This window comes from Ochotona curzoniae, unplaced genomic scaffold, assembly GCF_017591425.1.
Source record: "Ochotona curzoniae isolate NIBS_2020 unplaced genomic scaffold, NIBS_Ocur_1.0 contig_4105, whole genome shotgun sequence".
Classification (NCBI taxonomy): Eukaryota; Metazoa; Chordata; class Mammalia; order Lagomorpha; family Ochotonidae; genus Ochotona; species Ochotona curzoniae.
In genome coordinates, this window is record NW_024466129.1 from 9,100,431 (window position 1) to 9,120,650 (window position 20,220).

The window sequence follows — 20,220 nt, forward strand, 5'->3', positions numbered from 1 at the left end:
ACAAGGGACAGGGCACAAGGCCCGGGGTTTGTGGGCAAGCAGGTAACCTACCTGGCTGACCTGGCAGTCAACAGTTGGTCCTTCACAGGTGCTGAGCCCAGAGCAGCTACCTTAGGACACAAATTGATCTGCCTGGCCAGGCCATGTGAAGTTTTGGTGCTAGCTTGGTCCATGGGTGGCCAGGGGCTCTGGAAACACAGGCAAGGCAGGAGCCTCGTGGGCCAAGCGCTACTTGGCCTGTAGGACTTGCCTGATGCATTCCCGCAGCCAGAATCTCACCAGCCAATTAGGATTTAAGCAGCTAAGGTTAACGATGGATCCGTTTTTAAAGATCAAACGGGCTGCATGGGCACCACTGGTGGCTCTGTTACTCACCTGACGACCCTGGCTGCCCAGCAAGGACTTGCAATGCTGGAACACGCGCATCCTGCACGCCACGCCTCAGCTGCTGACCAGAGCCAGGAGACAACCAGGGCAGAATCCTCCTGCGGCGCCTCAGACTGCTGATTTACAACGTATCCGTCCACTGGGAATGTTCTCAAAGGAACGTTTTCCACCTGCCAGGAAGGCATCTCCGATCTAGGCTTTTTGTCCCCCCAAATTTCACTTTATCTGACATAGTTCAAAGTGTCAAACAAACGCTTTTATTTTTCATTAGTAACAGTGCAACCTACTGAGACACGTGACGGCAGGTGAGCTATCCTCGATAAGGCTTCCATTTTATTTGCCGTAGGTAGCATTCAAGTTCATTACACATTCAGAGTAACAGTTTCCATTAGAAGCACTCCACTCTCTGCCCCACATCACCTCCTCGACCCAACCAAACAGCTAACTCTCCTGTAGCTGTCATGGAGAAACTGCAGGTTACATCTGTGCCTGACCTCTAAGCCAGTGGCATCGCTACATGGATTGCACCACAAAGAGAAAAAAAAAAAAAAAATCCCCGTTTCAACACTGCTAGGTTAAGACTGCTGACATGTTTGAATCTCAAAGCTTTTTACAATGTCCTTGGCTCCAACAGGACAAAGGAAAAAGCACTGGGAGCCGCAGACCATGTTAAAGAGGAAGGGACAAGATCCCTGAGGGGGTCATGCAGGGACGAAGTTAAGGCCACACCAGAGTGTACTCAGTGCTCAGTAAGAACAGGTTAAGAAGCAGTGGGGCATGCAAGGAAAGCACTAGAAGAAGCGGGGCAGGAACTAGCTAGAGCAAAACCATGTCTTTCAAGGGCCGACATGTGTCAACTCAAGTATTTAGTTCTCCCTGCCTGCTTGGGGTCTGATCACTCTGCCTGGGTGACAAATGGCCAGCAGATTCTCCCTGCTGGGACCCCAAACCATGACTAATGGTGGGCTTGCTGAGCACAAATGTCTTCGCTGAAAGGAGTAATTATGAATCCAAGGAGGGAGGACAAAGGTGAAATTTAGCAAATGCTAACTAATATCTCAAGTTGAATTTGGGACTACCTGGAGTGGAGGACAGTTCAAACAACACGCAGAAGGAATGATTTGACATCTGAATGGACTCCTGCTGGCCTCCCAGGTGTGTGACAACCCCGACATAGTGCGCCACGTAGGTGATCTTGAAGTTGAGGTCTGTAACTACACACTCGTTTCAAACACTGTACCGCCACTGGGAAAGAATCATCCTGTTTCCAACACAGGAGGCATGTCTGCAGCTTGTGGAGGGGTCACATGGCGGAAAGGAGCGAGGCCATGCCTTGCCGGCTCTAGAGGAAAACACTAATGGATTTAGTGCTGGGGGAAAGCAGAGTAAGAAAGTCAAGGCCGCGTCCCAAGTCTCTACCAAGGCCACCCACGATTGTCCGTTTGCATCTCTTCTACCATGCCTGACCCTGGGGATCCGTGCCCGTGTGTCCGTAATCCTGCTGAGTGTGTGGCCTTGGGACTGTGTTGAGCAAAATGCCACTACCTAGAGTGTGTGCACAGCCACCCACCAGGCGAGGCTGCGCGTCCGCGGGGGTGAGCGCGCGCCTGGCAAGTCCAGCCTAGTGATTCCCTTTGGTCGACTTCTTCTTCTTCGACTCCTCTTTCTGCTTCTGCTTCTTCCTCTTGCCACCTTCTTTGATTCCTAAGGAAACACGGCTTGTCAAACACTGCACAACAGCACCTGCTTCCCCAAGGGGAGGCGCACATCCAATTCACACTGTCCCCCACTTTACAAATATTGAATGAGCAGCACGAAGCCAAGCCATCTATTTGGTCCACATCTCAACCTCAAGGAAAACCATGATGGACTGCCTTTTGAAAACTGCCCTTGGGAAAAAACCTCTCATGTTATTCAAAACCATGCCACAGCCCTGCCAGGAGCAGGAAGCCGACTCCCCAGAACACCCATGGTAGCTGTACTCCTAGCCTCGCCCCACAGCAGCATCCGAAACCACTTTTGCTGCTCAAGACTCGGCTTCAGTCCTAGGACTCTCCGACGTGGCTTTCACAGCCCGCCACCCCTGAGCACAGGAAGCCCTTCCCCAGCTCCAGCCTGAGAGCACGCCCTCTGCAGGTGGATCCCGGCTCTCGCATTTTCCCTGCATCAGCAGATTGCAGTCAGCAACCGTGCAACCCACTTGCTAGCAGACGCCAAAGCAGAGGGGCAATGTTTGCCCTCCTGCGCATTCTGTCCAAAAAAACCAGATAAAATGTCCCTGGCCTCAGTACTGCAGGAATCGCCTTGGATTCATTCAGCCCACACCACGGGGGTGAAGGACACGGGCCTGGTATTGAACTTGGACCACCAAAGACATTTAAACAGAATGCTGGAACCATCAGCCTCCTCCAGATGCACCCTAGAGAAGCCACAAGGCTCTAATGCCAACGACGGCTTGAAAAAGATCCTCACACAAAAACTTTTAAAGGAATTGGTGAAAAATTTTAGCACAGATGCAAGTGTAAGTACATAAATCAGTTTCATTAAAAAAAAAAAAAGATCAAGTTCATGCTGCCAAAGCTACGGTGGGGTTAAATGCCAGCCTTTGTGTTACGAGCTTCATGCTGTGCCTGGCAAGGAAGGGAGGCATTGCATAGCTTCCTGGCTAAGCACCATTTCGCACACACATACACACACAAACAGTTTAAGGGATCCGTTTGATTCTGGTATTCGTGAGTCTTTTTATTTCTCATGGCAGATAATTTTAATTCTCCTTTTTAACAGTTATCCCATTCTCGATAGGCTTATGTATGTGCGAAATCTGTGAGCGGAAAAAAAATAATCGTTTTTTCAAAGCTCTACCAGTACTTTATGGTTAACAGGCTCCAAGTGACATCCACTAGGAGACACACGTGTGCTCCTTCCTGATCGCTAAAATAAAGCGGAGCAAGTTTTAAGGGCGGTTAGCAATTTAGAGTAACAGCACATCCGGCAAAATGGCAAATGCCAGCAAGTCAAACTGTGTTACATTTTCACCCTGTCACCTGCCTCACACTGACAAGGGCCACCTCAACCCTGAACCACACTAGCTGAAAATAAAATTACCCTTCCCTGTAACTCCCTGTTACTTGACATTCCTTGGTGACTAGAGGTGCATTCTGATGGCGAACTGTATTAGACATGCCGTAAGCATGGGAAATCTTCGCACAGCCAGTAGGGGCTGCAGCTTGGGAAGCTGTGTGTCAAAGTCTAGCAACCTCATCATTCAGTTAGGATCGTGTCCACACACCGTGCCATCGCCTGGCGAGCACAGCTCACCCTCGTGGGCTGTACCATAGCCCTGTTCCACGCGTGGCCAGCAGCACGCAGCATGGGTAAGGATGACGAAGCTTCCCCTGCAGCGGCCGTGTCCTCTCTAAGTCTTTCAGACAGGCTCACCATCATTCTTTGATGACTTTTGTGTCGATGCTGTTTTTGAGCCCTGCCCTCCGCCCCCAGCCCCCAAAATGACAGAGTGGCCAGCTCCGTGGCAGCCAGAGCCCGCTCTGGCAGGTGCCAGCTCCAGCCCAGCATGGCCATGGAGGATGGAAGTGCTGGCAATCCCATGACAGGCCCCCGCCTCGGCAAAGCCAAGGGAAGATAAAAAGGCGCAGGTGGAGGAAAAAACAAACAAAAAAGCCTATCATTTTCCTCCTTGGTGTAAAGATTCATTTGGGGCTTGTTACAGTCAAAAAGGCATCTGAGAGGGAACCCAAAGATCAGAAGTGAGGAAACAATGAGATCTGAGGGGCAGGATTGAGTTTTCTGTCCACACTGTCCAATGCTACTTTCTCCCCAATTCTTCAGTAGAGGCAGTTTTACTGTTCACTCAGGGCCAAGGGGTCTTTGGGAATCCACAGCCATAGCTGCCAACAACCAAGAAAATGAACCTAGTTTCAAAATAAAGCTATGTGATCTGTCTTTGGAAAGATGTTGCACTTCCTGTTCTGGGAAGCCTGCTTTACTTTTCAATAAGCCTCTACTCGGCAGGCCCATGCTGTCTCACACCTTCTTCTTGGCATCTGGACAACCCTTGAGGTACCAGGTAGGCCACGTTAATGGCGTCTTCCCAACTGAAGCTGTTCTGGTGGTGTTTGTTCCTGGAAACTGAGTCTGCAACCCCACTCTGCCCTTGATGTGCCACCACCCCATGCACAAGCCACCTGCGGCCCGACCCTTCAGCACGAGGAGCTGACAGGAGGCACTGGGGAAGCTTCCACAAGCCTAGCCAACACAGCTAGGTGACTGCCTCTGTTGGTCAATCAAACAGGAAAGGATGAACTGACCCCAAATGCCCTTCTCACGTCTTCCTGTAGTGCAGGGCAGCTGCGGGCCCTGTGCCCTTGGAGCCCAAGCCCCAGGAGACCTCACCTACAGGTGGGTATTACGTGCCACCAGGCTCTTCCTGTTGAGGATATACCCTCCTCTGCCCCACTCAAGACCACATCAAACAGCTTTGGCGTATCTGAAAAGGACTAACAAGGACTGCCACGTGCTGCCTTCTTCCGTTGATAGGTCTGGGGAGCAAACAGACCCTTGCCGTTACACCATCCTGCTTTGCCCAGGTGCATAGAATTCACGTCCTGACATCTGCCTATGTCACCCTAACACACAGCTCCTGGTACCCTACCTCCCTCTACAACACAGCCTGCCAGTCAACTTGGCTCCTCACACAGTGATGAGAACCAAAGAAGACTAAACACGTTAAGCAATGAACGCTTGAAACTAAACTGACCTAGGCCTGAAGATTCAGTCCAGGTCAAAGCTGTGTGCACAACATTCCCTCAATGCAGATGCTCGCAGGAGGAACGCACACCACAGGCCCATGGGGCTCCCCTTCAGGGGTGGCTGAGCAGAAGGCAGAGCCAGCCTCTGGGAAGAGGAGCTCCAGAGGCACCGCAGAGCAAGAAGGGGGTCACTCTACACCTGGCTGAGCAGCTGTTGAGGTGCTTGGCTTTCCCATTTGGCCTCAAATCCAATGCAAAAGAAGGCACAGGGAGGTAGAGCTGATTTAAAAGGGGTGGTGGTGGTGGTGGTGGTGTGTGTGTATGTGTGTGTTGCCAGGGACAAGGGTGCCCAGGTGGAGCACCAGGTCCCCTTCAGACCTGTCAGGAGTAGCCCTGGGGCATGGCAACTCGAGCCATGTATCTCAGGCACTAAATGGAGAGCTACAAAAGGCAGCAATGGAAAAGCAGCACTTTGCAGTTGAGGGATGGCTCGTTCTCACCTTTTTGCTCAAAACACACTTCACACTCAGAAGACTCGGACCCTGTTTTAATTGTGGGAGAGCTGTGAGCCTCACGAGGAGGAGCCCCCACAGGTGAGCAAGGAGCACAGGCACCTGCCCTGCCTCCACACAGACCCTCCTGGTGCCTGCCCCCCTGCTCCCCCAGACCGCTCAGGTCAGAACACAGCAGCACAGGCTTGATCTCTGTCCCTTGTGTCCTTTCTGCCCTTCTGCATCTGGGGAAGGGTCATTTGGGGTACGCTTCACACCAGCTCCCCTCTGCACACCTGCTGAGCTTGTGGGGGGCTCCCAGCCGCCGCCAGGGACCCGCTCCTCGTCCTCTTCCCAGATGGAGTGCGGCGCTTGCCTGGCCGCAGGGGTGTGCCGGGGGAGTGCTGGCTTGTGTGGGCGGGTGCTGGCGGGCAGGGCGTGCTGGCCTCTCCGCAGGCACTCCTCCGCCAGGGCATGCTCATCAGCCACACCTGAAAGACAGCACGGGGGGAGAGCAGTGAGCGGGGAGCCTGGGACCGCCTCGCCTCCTGCAACACGGAGGATTCACGCTCTCCGAGGGAATGGGCATCTCTGGACCACAGGGTTTCTGGAAGAGGAGGAGGAGGAGAAAGATGTAAATTCCGCAGCATCAACAGCACCACGGGCGCCTGAAATGAATCTTCCAAGAGAAAGGCAAGAATAAAAGAGTCCATTCTCAGGTTAGTGTGGACTGGAACACCAGTCTCGAGTCCAGGCTGCTCTGCTTCCAGTCCAGCTTCCTGCTACTACGGCTGCAACGCAGAAGATGATCCAAGCACCTGAGCTCTGGTCAGCCACATGAGGAGAGAACCAGCAGACAGATCTTTGTCTCTGTCCCTCCCCGTCATCATGCCTTTCAAATAAAATTAATTTTATTAGGGAGAGAGAAAGCAACAGTGTGCTACTGAAGTAAGCAGCTCCCAGCCCCACCCCACTGTGCTTCTTCAGCGTCCTGATGGAATCACAGGGCTGGACCGCCTCTGGCCATGACTGTCCGTATCAGGCGCTGGCAGCCCTCTGGAAGGCAGCACATCTCCTCCCAGCATTGCTCTCCGTTTTAGCAGAGGCAACCTAGCAGCAGCAGTAGCAGCACTCCCAAGCAGTACCCCGGCCTGCAGAGCACGGCATCGGGTACCCGCTCAACATCCCTCACTGCTTTGAAGTTCTTACTAGGGAAAGAAACCTGCACATTAGGCGACGCCAGGAATAAGACAAGTAGCGTTTGCTTCCAGTCTCTGGAAGGACAGAGACAAAGCCCAGCTGGAAGTGTGAAACCCAAGGCGGTAGCGTTCCTTATCCTCGCCGCACATCCTGCTGCTGGGACAGAGCAAAGAAAGTGTGCTCATCCCCTCCTGAGCAGGTGGCACCAAATGCCTCCCAGACACCACAGCACGGCGCCCACTGCTCCAGCTCGAGCCCCAAGCAAGTAACCCCAAAGGCCGCTTTCCCTTCAAGGAGTAGATGGAGGCGTGATTCCCCCCAACACTGATTTTCCTGTTGTTGCTGCTCCCTACAACTGTCATGGAGCACGGACACACACTGCAATACCTTGAAGTGAAATGGATTCAGCAGCAACAAATTTAAGTTTAATGAGGTTTTGGTGTTTTGAAGTGACCGGGTGAGCGGGAAAGAGAGAAGGGGAAAGCACCTCACGAGAGCAAGCTGGGAGGCGGGGTGCCTGCTGGAAGGAGGGCGGGAGAGACACCCAAGTTACAGGGTTTTTACAACTAGCCCAATCTCTACATCACTCACCGATTTTCCAGTGGCAGGCACAGCCCTGGAGCCTATCCTCGGAGCCTGGGCTCCCCAACCTATTCCCTGTCTGCAACTGAGAACCAACCCCCCAACTCTGTCAAGAAGTCTTGCTCTCAGTCTTCAGGCACACACCTTCAGTCATGACAGTGATGGTCAACAAAGGAGAGACACCCTCCTGGTTACACAGGAGATCCACTGCCAAGGACACCAAGCCAGACCTGGGCAACCTACAAGCTGGGGTGCAGCGCCCCCTCTAGGGGGGCCGGGGAGCACGGTGCACTCCACATCTCTGGGCTGTGTACTAGACCCCAGCAGGCCCCGCCCCGCAGCACACCCTGCGGTTTTCGTCTATTTTAGACCTGCTTCCCCATCCACCCTCTGAGCACCAGAGAAACATGCTATTTTTGCAGCTGTGTTCAAGCGCTGCAAAGCAAGCCGGGAGGCAATGCCAAGCTGTCCCATGGTGCTGCTACATCAGATGCCTCAAATAGCACAGCCACAACATGAACAGTCACTCTGCAGGTCCAGCCAGAGGCCTCCTGGGAGCCCCATGAGACACTGCCCCCAGAGAACAGGAGCCCAGCTTCTTCCCAAGCATCAAGTGCAGCTTGAGCAGAGAGGGTGTCATCCTGGACTGCAGCATGTTCCTCACCTGACTCCAGGTACTCACCTGCAACACCAAGTCCACCTGGTTGCCACCTGAGCCCCACAGCCTGAGGGTCTACAGCTATCCAGGGTCAGAAAACAAGCAGCATCCGGTACACACAGACTGTAATGCGGCGGTCATGGGGGACAGGAAAGGTCGCAAGTGTCTGGCAGGAGGTCCCAAGTCACACTCCGGAAGCAATCAGCGGGATGCCAGAAAAAACAGCACCAAGCATTTCAGCACATAATAAAATCACACCGGCCCTGACTACCTGCAGCCTAGCAAGAGAACGGGGTACTCAGGAGACAGAGGTGAGAAATTACTGCATGTGGCAAGGACAATCAGGATCGAGAGAAGTCACACCCCCATGGCAAGCAGTGCCCCCAGAGCCTGAGGGCATCTGACCCAACGCATGCGCTGGTGGCTCTCACCTTAGCTGCAAGTGTGAAACAGACGCCAACTTTCCAAGGTCAAGCCCTCAGCCCGTCTCCAGACAGAATCACCCTAGTTCATCCTGATGTGTTCTCGTAAGAAACGAGATTTGGGTTTCGATCCGAGAGGAGAACTGCAGCCTTTGGGACCGCGACACACCAAGCACTAACAGCCCAGTTTGTCTTTGCAAAGTGACCAAGTCTGAGAGAGCAGCCGGGAACCTCCACCCCACTTACCTCACTCCGGCTCCAATCTCTCAGGCATCCCACGAGGCCAGGGGAGTCCTGCTTTCTGCTTCCAGCAGGGCCCACTTCCCCCCCCGGGGAGGCAGAGCCTGAGCCCATCTCTATGGCACTAGAGCAAGCTCTCCTGCCCGTCTCTGGCCCTGGCCTCCAAGGAGCTAGCTTATACCTGAATATCACGGTCAGAAAATTCCTAATTCTCATGCCGGACACACCAGAGCTACCAGGCTCTCCACGTGGCTCCTGTGCTTGGGGGCGGTCAGTACCTTTCCCAGTTACCCTGTGAGAGTTCTGTGCCAATGGCCTAGTTAGAAAATCACAGTCCCCACGTTCAGCCGACAATCTGAGAACAAAGGCACACTCAGTGTTGCACAGCAGCGCTAGGTCCATTTCCGCCAGGGCCCTTCCCTTTGCTCTTCCCTCAGGAACAACAGCCTTCCCCACTGCTCCCCAGAGATCTCAGCACCCCCAACTCCCAACTCCCAGCACCCCCTGGGCGAAGCCTTTCAATCCCCCAACCCTACTTCAGGGTGACCCACACATGCGGCCAGCATGGAAGATGGTCGTCCTGCTGCAGTCTCTGGGATACATGGTCTAGAAGCTTTGGCCTGACCCACTGGGGCTAAGCCTGGAGGACAAGGGCCTTTCCGTCATGACCCCAGGCCCCCTGGGTCATGGCTCTACATGCCAGCGTGAGCACAGGTGACCAGCCAAGGATGACCATAGCCAAGGTACTACCCCGATAAGGTCTGCAGAAAACCTGTTTCTGAACCTGTTTCTACAGATGATGGGAAAGGAAACGAAGGTGGGAAGGGAGACCCTCAGATTGAATCACTTTTCTCCTTATTCATTAACAAGTTGTCACTCACTCTGCTCCTACTCTGTATGCAGTGCGGTGGGGCATTGGGGGGGCAGGCAGGGAGAGGCAGCACCCCCCTCAAACACAGCTGCTAGCAGATGTATGAGGCAGGAGCTCGTCACAACTGTTACGGAACCACTATCACTTCCAGACCACAACACGCAGCACCCCGCCACCGCAGCAGCGGCCTCTGGCTCGACACCATGGGGCAAGGCTTCCAAGGCATTGGGTCACAAAGCCCGAAGAAATTTGGGTTGATTTAATGCCCTCCCCCGCCACCCCGACTCAGCCTCTTACAGACTGCAAGGTTCTGGGCAACTAAGAGCACACCCCAAGTCACACACTGATCCGCAAACATGCTGCCTGGGCAACTTTTTAGGGCAGACATGGTCACCGAAAACCAAGGAGTGACAGAATGAACACTATCTCCTCACTGAAAACATGGAGGAAGTTGGAAAGCCAAAGCTAATGTGGGCTGCTGATACCAGAAAACACACATGAGGGCTGGGCACTGATTCCTACAGCGAAGCACCTGGGCCCAACCTCCTGGCTTCCCATAGATACTGGGAGGAGGCAGTGGTGGTTCAAGTACCTGGGATTCTGCCTCCCATTAGGAGACGGCCTAAACTTCCCAGCACAGGCTTTGGTTTCCCCAGTGAGCATCTGCAAAGTGAAGCAGCTCGCTGACCAACTGGCAGTGTCCGAGGGTATGAGAAGCCAAGGGGGCCTGGCACCGTAGCCTACTGGCTAAAGACCTCACCTTGCACACACTGGGATCCCATTTGGGCGCCAGCTCTATTGCCAGCACTTCCACTTCCCTTCCAGCACCCTGCTTGAGGCCTGGGAAAGAAGCCCAAAGTCTTGGGACACTGCACCTGCGTGGGAGACCCAGAAGAGGCTCCCTGGCTCCTGACTGGCACAGTCTCAGCCATCACAGCTGCTTAGGGAATCAGTCAGCAGACAGAAGACCTTCCTCTCTGTATATCTGACTTGCCAATAAAAGAGAGAGAAAGCCACTGGAGTAGGCTCATGCATGCTGGTCTATCCTGAATGTACAGCCTTGTAAATGATCCAGAATGAGGCTGATGTGCTGACTGGCCCCAGAAATGCACTGTGCTTCCCAGTGATGGGGTGGGACACGCAGAACTAGGGAGAAGCCATGCGGATGACAGCGCCTTGTAAATCTGTGGCTCTACAACATGGTAACTCGGTGTCCCCGAGACTGCCTACGGCACCATCTTACAAACTCTACTTGCACAAGTTCTGGGGAAGACACGTACAGGGCTGAGCATGTGTGTTTGCCAAGAACCCACAGAATCTGCTCCTGCTGTGCAATACAATATGCTTCTGTCCCAGGGATTTAGTCTGCTGTGTTGGGGTCCCAGGTGACCGTGCAGATGGACAATGCTATCTCTGATTACAGCACGTGCAAGCCTATAGGAACAGACGCATCAGCACGTGATGTATTCACTTTTACAACTGCGAGAGGGGGCAGCCTTTGGTGCAGCCGTCAAGATGCCCTTGGCAACACCCAGGCTCAGCTGCCCAGGTCCGGGTCCCTGCTGCAGGTGGAATTACAGGCTCTTGGCTTCTCTCTCAATCAGCAGAGATGTTGCAGGCATTTGGGAGATAAACCAGCAGATGAAAAATCTGTCTTTCATTAGCATAAATAAAAATTGTAAGCTGCTGGCGGAATTGTCTGAAAAGATGAATTGCTTTGGTTCCTTAATGAATATAAACCCCATGAAAACACAACTTACACAATCGAAAATGAATGAAAACAAAACGATATGACCTACTCGTACACTAACAAGGAATTCAAATAAGTGAAATCTACACTGCGGAGGGGAGAGGAGGGATACGAGTCACTATGAATAAAGCCTACTCCTTCTATGCATCTGTTACACTGTACAACGCTAGGGGCCCAGCACAGTAGTCTAGTGGCTAAATTCCTCGCCTTGCAACCGCTGGAATCCCATATCGGCACTGCTTCATATCCTGCTCCACTTCCCATCCAGCTCCCCATTTGTGGCCTGAGAAAGCAGTCAAGGACTGCCCAAAGCCTTGGGGACATGTACTCATGTGGGAGGCCTGGAAGAAACCCCTGGCTTCAGATCAGCTCAGCACCGACCACTGCGGCAGCAGCTCGGCCCCAACTGCTGCAGACTTCTGGGGACTAAACTAGCAGATCCAAGTTCTGTCTCTCCTCTATGTAAATGTGCCTTTCCAATAAAGATAAATAAATCTTTTTTTTTTTTTTTTTAGGCAGGAAATTGACAAACCTTTCAGCCTCTTTAAAGCCAGGGTGGGACCACAATGCATGTGACAGATCCGGTCGCAGGGTAGAACCCATACCTGTGTGGCCTAAAGTCAGTGCCCAGGTAGCCCTACCGGTTCAGAGTCAATCTCTCACCTCTGCTGAGGACCCCCGTGTGCCCCGATGATGCCCCACCTGACCTCTGCTCACAGCCAGTTGTGTATTAGTGTGAGTTGGGCAGGAGATCCCATTACTGCTTGTACCCCATGAACACCCCTGACGCCTACCCAGGCTTGCTGGCAGACACGAGACAGGCTCCACACCTGTTGAGGCAAACAGCTTGGTGAGGCCACAGATGCCCGCCATCAGCTGGAGACAGGCCTGTCTTTCAGAAAAAAAAAGTACCATGTTGATTCCAGGTAAATCATTTCAACTGGTTCCAAGAGAAATTCAAACACTTGGCATCCCCAACCCATGGTCCACAGCACTTCCTTTCATCAGCAGCTCTTGACATCCCAGTAGAAAGTGACCTACAGCCAGGCCAGGCCTTGCCAAGGACACAAGGCCTTCACAAGGACACATGTACAGTGACAACACCAGGACTGAATCAATGTCATCCAAGAAAGTTGAAGCTGAAAGTCAAGTTCAGAGTGCACACCACAGCAAGTCATAAACAAGGAACATCTAGGGGAGGCATCCATAAAGTGCAAACCACTGGAGCCAGGTCAAGCTTACGTAAAAACTGAAAAGGCACAACTCAATCAGTATACCAGGATGGGCATGTGGCAGTTGAAAGGGCACCCATGACAGCACAGACTGGCTCAGCTTGTTCCTCTCTCTGCTTCTGAGCCAGTTGCCTGCTGAAGAACATTCGGAAGGGAACAGGTGATGTGTCAATCATTTGCTTCCCCACCACCCGCTTCCGATACCCCGACTGAGACCCGAGCTCCGAGCTGCATCCTGGCCCAGTCCCAGCTGTTGTGGGACACTGGGGGAGTGTAGCAGTGATGGAATATCTTCCTGTTTGTCTTATAATATTAAAAAAAAAAAAAAAACTATTTTTTAAAAAATATTCATCATTATGTGAGATGTTCTGGCTTCACAAAGCTGTCCCAGAAGATTAAAAACACTTAACATTGTCAGTGACCGAAAAAGACCTTGGAAATTTCATTATAAACTCAACAAATGCCCATGTGCTCCTGAACTAGACCACCCTGAAAACCCTGTTTCAGAGGCAGCATCATTTGTTCCCTGTTGATTACAATGACAAGACTCCTCTCTATCATGCCTGCCACTACACAGCAGAGGTGGGGAGCAGAATCCACTCTAGACAGGCTGCAAAAAAATCACTGCAAGTGTGTGACCTCTGCAAGCTTTAACGTGAAGATGCTCAAACTCAAAGCTGGAACTCAAACAAACATACTTAAGAAATCAACAACATTGAGAAAGTCACAAGTGATCAACAGAATGTAAAATCGCCCACATTTAAAGTGTTAGTTCCTCCCTAGATGTGGGATTACCCTCTCGGAAGGTTAACCATCTCTCATGTCTTTCAATCACCTTTTCCAAACTTTGCAAGGTACCATTGCTGTGACATCCTCTTCTCTGAAAACTCACTACTAATGATTTAAGTAATTCGAGTCTATCGATTTCTACTACCAAGGTAATACACATGTATTAGTTGGAGAAAAACACGTTCTCATTCTACAACCCAGATATAATTTGGTATAATTTCTGCGAGCTTCTTCTGTGTGTCAGCTATTAAGTATGAACTATTAAAACATAAGCCAGTTACAATGCAAGTTTGTTTTTCACTTTGGGAACTAAATATACCAGAAAATATCCTTAACATCAAGTTAAATCAAGTTGAGAAACACAAGATTTGCCAGTAAATTCCCATGAGCCAAAACACACTGAAATCATCTAGAAGTTATTAAAAGAATGTTCCAGCAGCTGTTACATGTGAATGACCTCATGTCAAATGCTTTTGGTTCTTTTTTGCCCCAAATGGAGATCACATAAATATTGTGAAGAGCGTAGCTGATAACATACACACAATTCTAGCAGGCTTTGCTACGCCTGCTCAGAGCGCTAGTCCCATGCGCTAGTGTCATGAGTATCAGTAACGCAATCTGACATGGCGCAGTAGGAGAGAGGAGGAAATCATTGCTGTGACGGAAGTCCTCTTATCAACAACTACGTGAGCACAGAACAGAGACAAGAGGATGAAAAGATTCAAAATGAGATCAGAGAGGCCCAGCACTGTGGCCTAGCACCTAAAGTCCTCGCCTTGAAAGCCCCAGGATCCCATAGGGGTGCTGGTTCTAATCCCGGCAGCCCCGCTTCCTTTCCAGCTCCCTGCTTGTGGCCTGGGAAAGCAGTCGAGGACGGCCCAAAGCTTTGGGACCCTGAACCCATGTAGGAGATCCAGGAGAGTTCCTGGCTCCTGGTTTCAGATCCACGCAGCTCCGGCTGTTGCAGTCACTTGGGGAGTGAATGATCGGACGGAAGATCTTCCTTTCTGTCTCTCCCCCTCTTTAAATATATATATATATTTGACTTTGAAACAAAAATGAATAAATCTTCGAAATAAACAAATCTTAAGAAAAGAGAGAGACCAGAGATGGGGTGGGGAAGGACGAGGATATAGCTTGCGAGGATGCTGAAAACAAAGGGTAAAGAAGGCACAGAACACAGTCTATTGAGGAAATTCAAGCGTCTGACTTGGAGGCAGCAGACAGTAGGATGAGGAGGGATGGACCAAGTCAGCAATCGTAAACAGATTACTGACTCCAAATCTTCCACAAACGGACACATGAAAATGCAGCTCAATATAGAAAGTAGAACAAAGGGCCCGGCAGCATGGCCTAGCGGCTAAAGTCCTTGCCTTGAACACACTAGGATCCCATATGGGTGCCGGTTCTAATCCCCACAGCTCCACTTCCCATCCAGCTCCCTGGATCTTCCCGTATCTCCTCCTCTCTGTATATCTGACCTTACAATAAAAATAAATACATCTTTTAAAAAGGTATATTCCATAGCCTGCCTGATCTCCTGAACCAGGGCACAGTCAGAAGCTGGAATAAAAGCAAAGCAGTTGACGCTCATTTGCACTGTGAGGGCAAGTGGGTACCTGGCCTGGGGCTTTAGCCTACTGTAGGACATCAGCTTCTCCAGCTAGTTCTTGGCAGTTACTTTACTAAGAGGATTTGTTCTATTTCTTTGTAAGGCAGCGACACAAAGACAGATCTTCCACCCACTGGTTCACTCGTTAAATACCCAATTGGCAGAGCTGGTCTATGACAGCAGCTGGTAACTGGTTCCGGGATCCCACGTCGCGGGCAGGATCCATCCATCATCCGGTGCCTACTAGTATGCACAATGACATGAACTGGAGCTGAAAGGAGCCAGGACTTTGATAATGGCATGTAGGCATCCCTAACATCTTAACTGCAAGACTAAATACCCACCTCTTGTGGTAATAATAGTGCCTGGACTACACCCGTACCAAAAAAATACTATCATCTTATCACCACATTGTAAGGGAAGATGGCACGGAAGACGTAATCGCTTATTTGTCTGACAAGCCCCTTTAGACTTGAATTCTCCAAGTTTTTCAGCCGTGGAGGATGTTCCTTGGCCTCCCCTGCCCGAGCTTAACCCCTGTGACCTACTTTGTTTTACAGGAACTGCTACATTAAGTATCAAAGCAGAGCAGAATTCGATCCCTTAAACACTTAAACCCTGCTCCAACACCAACACAGCAGCCCAACTGCAGAAATGGCTGCAGACACCAGGATCTCAGAGGGTGGAACGACACTGAAAAAATGCCAGCATGGCACAACAGAATTGGCTGCCTATTCTGAACCACACAGATCTCAATAGCGCACGAGCTGCTTCAAGCCACAGGCTCCTCTTGCCACCTTGCCAATAGCTCATGGCCACACGCCACCAGCCAGCATATGGAGCCCCATGGCAGAGGACGGTGAACTAGCCTGGGCTTTCTTGCACACAAGGAAGAAATGTTCTTAGTTCCCTCATTGGAGTTGGTAGCTGGCTACTAACCTAGATGTATGGTTTCTACAAAGTCCCTAGGAAACACACTGTGCTGAGGACCGCTGTCCTGGTTAGGCTTCAGTGCTGGGCTAACTGAAGGACATGTCCAAAGCATTTCTCAAGATGAGCAGGACTGAAAGAATTAATACTACATCAAACAAAGACTAAAACGGAACACGGGGGCCAGTACTGCAACCCAGTGAGGCTAAGCTTTCACCCGCAGTGCTGGTACTCCATACCGGTAACAGTTCAAATTCTGGCTGCCTGGATCTGGGATCACTCCAGTCTAGCTTCCTGCTAACATGGCTGGGAAAGCAGAAGAGGGACCAGTGCTTGGGCCCCTGCATACACAAGTGAGGTCCATTTTAAGCTCCTGGCCAATGCCAGTCATCTGGGGAAGGAATCAACAGACACAAGATCATAAGATCTCTGTCAGTCTTCTCTCTGTAATTCTACCTTTGGAGGGGGGAGGGGGGGAGGACACAAAACAGAAAAGTAAAATGAAAAGAGAATGGTTGTAGATACATGCATTCATAAACCCTTATCTGAAGACACATCTTATGACAAGTAATTCTAGTCTATTTGTCAAGTTGTTCAGTGCTTCTGTGACGACCTTGCTTATGGAGCTGAGCTAATGGCCCACTAGGGCAGGAGAAGGCTTAGACACAGCAGCTCAAAGAAGTTCATATATTGCTCAAAACAGAACCAAGGACCTCTGAGCCAATCCCTAAGATTATCTTGGGGGGGGGGGGTGGAGAGAATGAAAGAAAAAAAGGAGGGGCCAGCATTGTGTGATAAACAATTCATACTTGTGCCAGTTCGAGCATCAGCTGCTCCACTTCCAACCCAGCACCCTACAAACCCATCTAGAAAAGCAGCGAAAGATGGTCTAAGTCCCTGGGCCCCCACACCCACGAGAGACCCAGAAGAAGCCTCTGGCCCCAGCAGGGCCTAGGCCAGTCTCCATGTGGAGAGTCAATCAACAGGTGGAAGATCTGAGTTTCATCCTTCCTAACTTTGTGTGTCAAATAAATCAATCTTTCTTAAAAAGAAAAAAGCCATAGAAAACGGGTTATGACTCCCTCCCCAACAAGCTGCCTACAAATCGGGGAGCTTCAAATTACATTTCTACTCGAAGCATTCAAACTTGATTCACTCTGGAAACCGAAGTTGTTCCTGAGTTTGACTATCCTTAGATGACCTAAACTTAGTTCAACACAAAACAGCATTCCACTTATGATTCCCCCCAGAACTAAGAAGGCACACAAGAACAACCGAGCTATTATTGCAAAATGCCACAGGAAACCAAAGGATAAATTACAGCAGTGATCTCCAGCTCAAAAAAAAAGTGTAAACAAAACTTTTAGTTTTGAACACATTAATCTCTCTCAGAAACACAATCGCTGTAAAATGTCAAAATCATCCTACTGGAAAAATGCTTGCTATTATTACTCATGCTAAAAGTATAATAGAATATCTGGAGATAAGGGCCTGGCGGCAGGGCCTAGTGGTTAAAGTCCTCGCCTTGAACGCGCCAGGATCCCATATGGGCACCAGTTCTAATCCCCACAGCTCCACTTCCCATCCAGCTCCCTGCTTGTGGCCTGGGAAAGCAGTCGAAGACGGCCCAAAGCCTTGGGACCCTGCACCCGTGTGGGAGACCCGGAAGAAGTTCTGGGACCCTGGCTTCGGATTGGCATAGCATCAGCCGTTGCACTCACTTGGGGAGTAAACCATCGGACGGAAGATCTTCCTCTCTGTCTCTCCTTCTCTGTGTATCTGACTTTCCAATAAATAAATAAATAAATATTTAAAATTTGATGCCGCAGTTAAGGTAACACTGCCATCAACAGAACAGCCTGGGTGAGGCAAGTAAGTCCTACAAATCTCCCAGAGTAGGAGATTCCTACCACCCACAAAGGAAATGGGAGTTTTGTTCTGGCTCCCAGCTCCCAAGTCCTGGCTCTCTGTGGTATCTGGGCACTTACTGAATGGGGGGCAGGGGGGAGTGAGAAGCCTGCCAGCCTCTTCACTTCGGTGTTTTAAATCATTTTTAGAGGTTTACAAGGTATTAAGTCCGAGGACACTGCCACACAAAGGCTGCAGGTAGTGTGCTTTTTTGTGGGAAGTTCTGACTGGTCCACTTCCTACGTAGCTCCTAGCCAATGTGCCTGGCAAAGCAGTGCAGAATGGCCCAAGTGCACCCACGTGGAAAATCCAGAATCAGTTCCTGCTTCCTGATATGCCCAGCTCCAGCCACTGCAGTAATCTGGGCTGTGAACTAGCAGAGAGGAGATCTCTGTAACCGTCTTTCAAATACATAAACCAATCTTTACTGTAGCTGTAATTTCACCAAGATTCCCCAGCCCACACAAGGCAACCCTCCCACATGTGTCCTCAGTCATGTCAGCAAGTGTTCAAAAACCCACGAGCAGCTCTTGGAAGGCAGAGCTCCTGGAACTCAGACATTCACACTGAGGCAGGAAAGGGAATCCATCCCACCTCAGCAGCAATGTTTCAGAACCAAGGCCATTTCCAGACCACACTCAGCTCCTCCTCACTCTTGTTCTAGACGGAATTTCCCATAAGGTCATCTTAGTAACTGGCAGGCCAGAAGAGGAAAGACTGTTTGGGGGAACAGAATGATAAAAGCTGACAGCTTTTTAAGGCACAAGTCAATCCTAATAAGAAAACTGGCACATTTATCATTGAGCATTCCAACGAGAAATGAAATATCCCATGCTAAGATACAGCTCCTTCTGGCATATTCCAAAACCCTACAAAACCACACTTGAACGGCACACTGGGAAGGCAAAAGCATGCTTACTGCTCTAAAATGCAAGTTAATAAGCTGGCACCTGATGCATTTCAGGATTCAGTGGCATGCAAAGGAAATCGCTGCTTTGTATTTACTCAACACAGCACACAAGTTTACATGCTAGGATAATGTGGCGACAAAGCATGCACAATCCTTATCATGCACATTCTAACAGTTTTTCTACAGCCTGACATTAAGACAGAACCCCTAGATGAAGTTAAGGCTCCCACCATAAAATTCCCATGTAGGTCATGAAACAAACAGAGATTGGAGAAAACCAACTGTCATACTGCATGGGATTCAAACCTTTGGGAACAGGTTGTGCAACAGAGGGTTTCAGCAACAAAATGAGACACACTCATCCAGTGTCACAGTGCCAGGGAAGCCCTGCCCCTTTTCCCCCTTTAAGACTTTTACTGGACCAGCAGATATGATATACAGAGAAGAGAAACAAAAATCTTTGCCATCCACTGGTTTACTCCTTAAATGGTCACAATGGTCAGAGGGGAGCCATTCCAAATCCAGGAGCACAAGCCTCTTCCAGGTCTCACATATGGGTGCAGGAACCAAGGCTCTGTGTCATGCTCCACTGCATTTCCAGGCCACAAGCAGGGAGCTGGATGGGAAGTGAAACCCATACAGGATGCATGGTGCCTGCAAATAGAGGATCAACATGACAGCCGCTGCGTCAGTGCCAGCCCTGTCTGTCTCTAAATCCAGCTTCCGCTAGCATGCCTGTGAAGCAGCAGCTAGCTGATGGGCTAAAAGCATGGGCCCCTGCCAGCCCCATGGAAGCCCAAGATGGGTCTCCAGGCCCTGAGGTTCAGCGCTGCCCTACCTTGGCCTGATGATTACAATTGAAAAGGGAAACACCGAATGGCAGAACTCTACCTGGAAGCAGGTGTCATGAACATCAAGTGAGGCTTCCTGTAACAGTGCTCCGAGTCCTGAAAGATCTACTTCCAATTCAGCTCCCTGCTAATGAGCTGGGAAAGCAGCGGAGGATGGTCCAACTGTTTGGGATTCAACACCCATGAAGGAGACCCAAAATGCAGGATTCATAACATTTTAATTGTCGAGTCAAATGTATCAGGACGTACGTGTAATTCCTACACATAGGAATACACACTCAAAAGTTCTGAAATTACAAGTCATCTGTATTAAGGTCAGTGGGAAGGCTCAACTGGCTAATCCTCTGCCAGTAAGTACCAGCCATCATCCCGCATGGGCACCAGTTCCGGCACCATTCCCTGCCCCAGTTGCTGCCCTTCCCATCCAACTCTGCTAATGGCCTAGGAAAGCAGCAGAGGATGGTCCAAAGCCTTGAGACCCTGCACCCATGTGGGAGACCTAGAAGATGCTCCTGGTTTCAGATGGGCTCAGATTTGGCAACGGCAACCATTTCCAAAGTGAATCAGTGGATGGAAGATCTTCCTGTCTCTCCTCCTCTCTGTGTATCTGCCTTTACTACA

General features: G+C 50.5%; 1 protein-coding gene across 3 annotated transcripts in view; it reads right to left on the bottom strand.

Moving 5' to 3' along the window:
* Nucleotides 1–621: 621 nt before the first annotated feature.
* Nucleotides 622–20,220, bottom strand: part of DNAJB6 (DnaJ heat shock protein family (Hsp40) member B6) — a 59,000-nt gene continuing 39,401 nt past the window's right edge. For 2 of the 3 annotated variants that reach the window (XM_040984364.1, XM_040984363.1), the window contains exon 9: nucleotides 5,810–6,135. In XM_040984364.1, the coding sequence (XP_040840298.1) occupies nucleotides 5,825–6,135 (311 nt within the window). In that variant the 3' untranslated portion in view covers nucleotides 5,810–5,824. Of the gene's footprint in view, nucleotides 2,092–5,809; nucleotides 6,136–20,220 lie in introns of those variants that run through there. The other variant, XM_040984365.1, reaches the window with a different exon arrangement.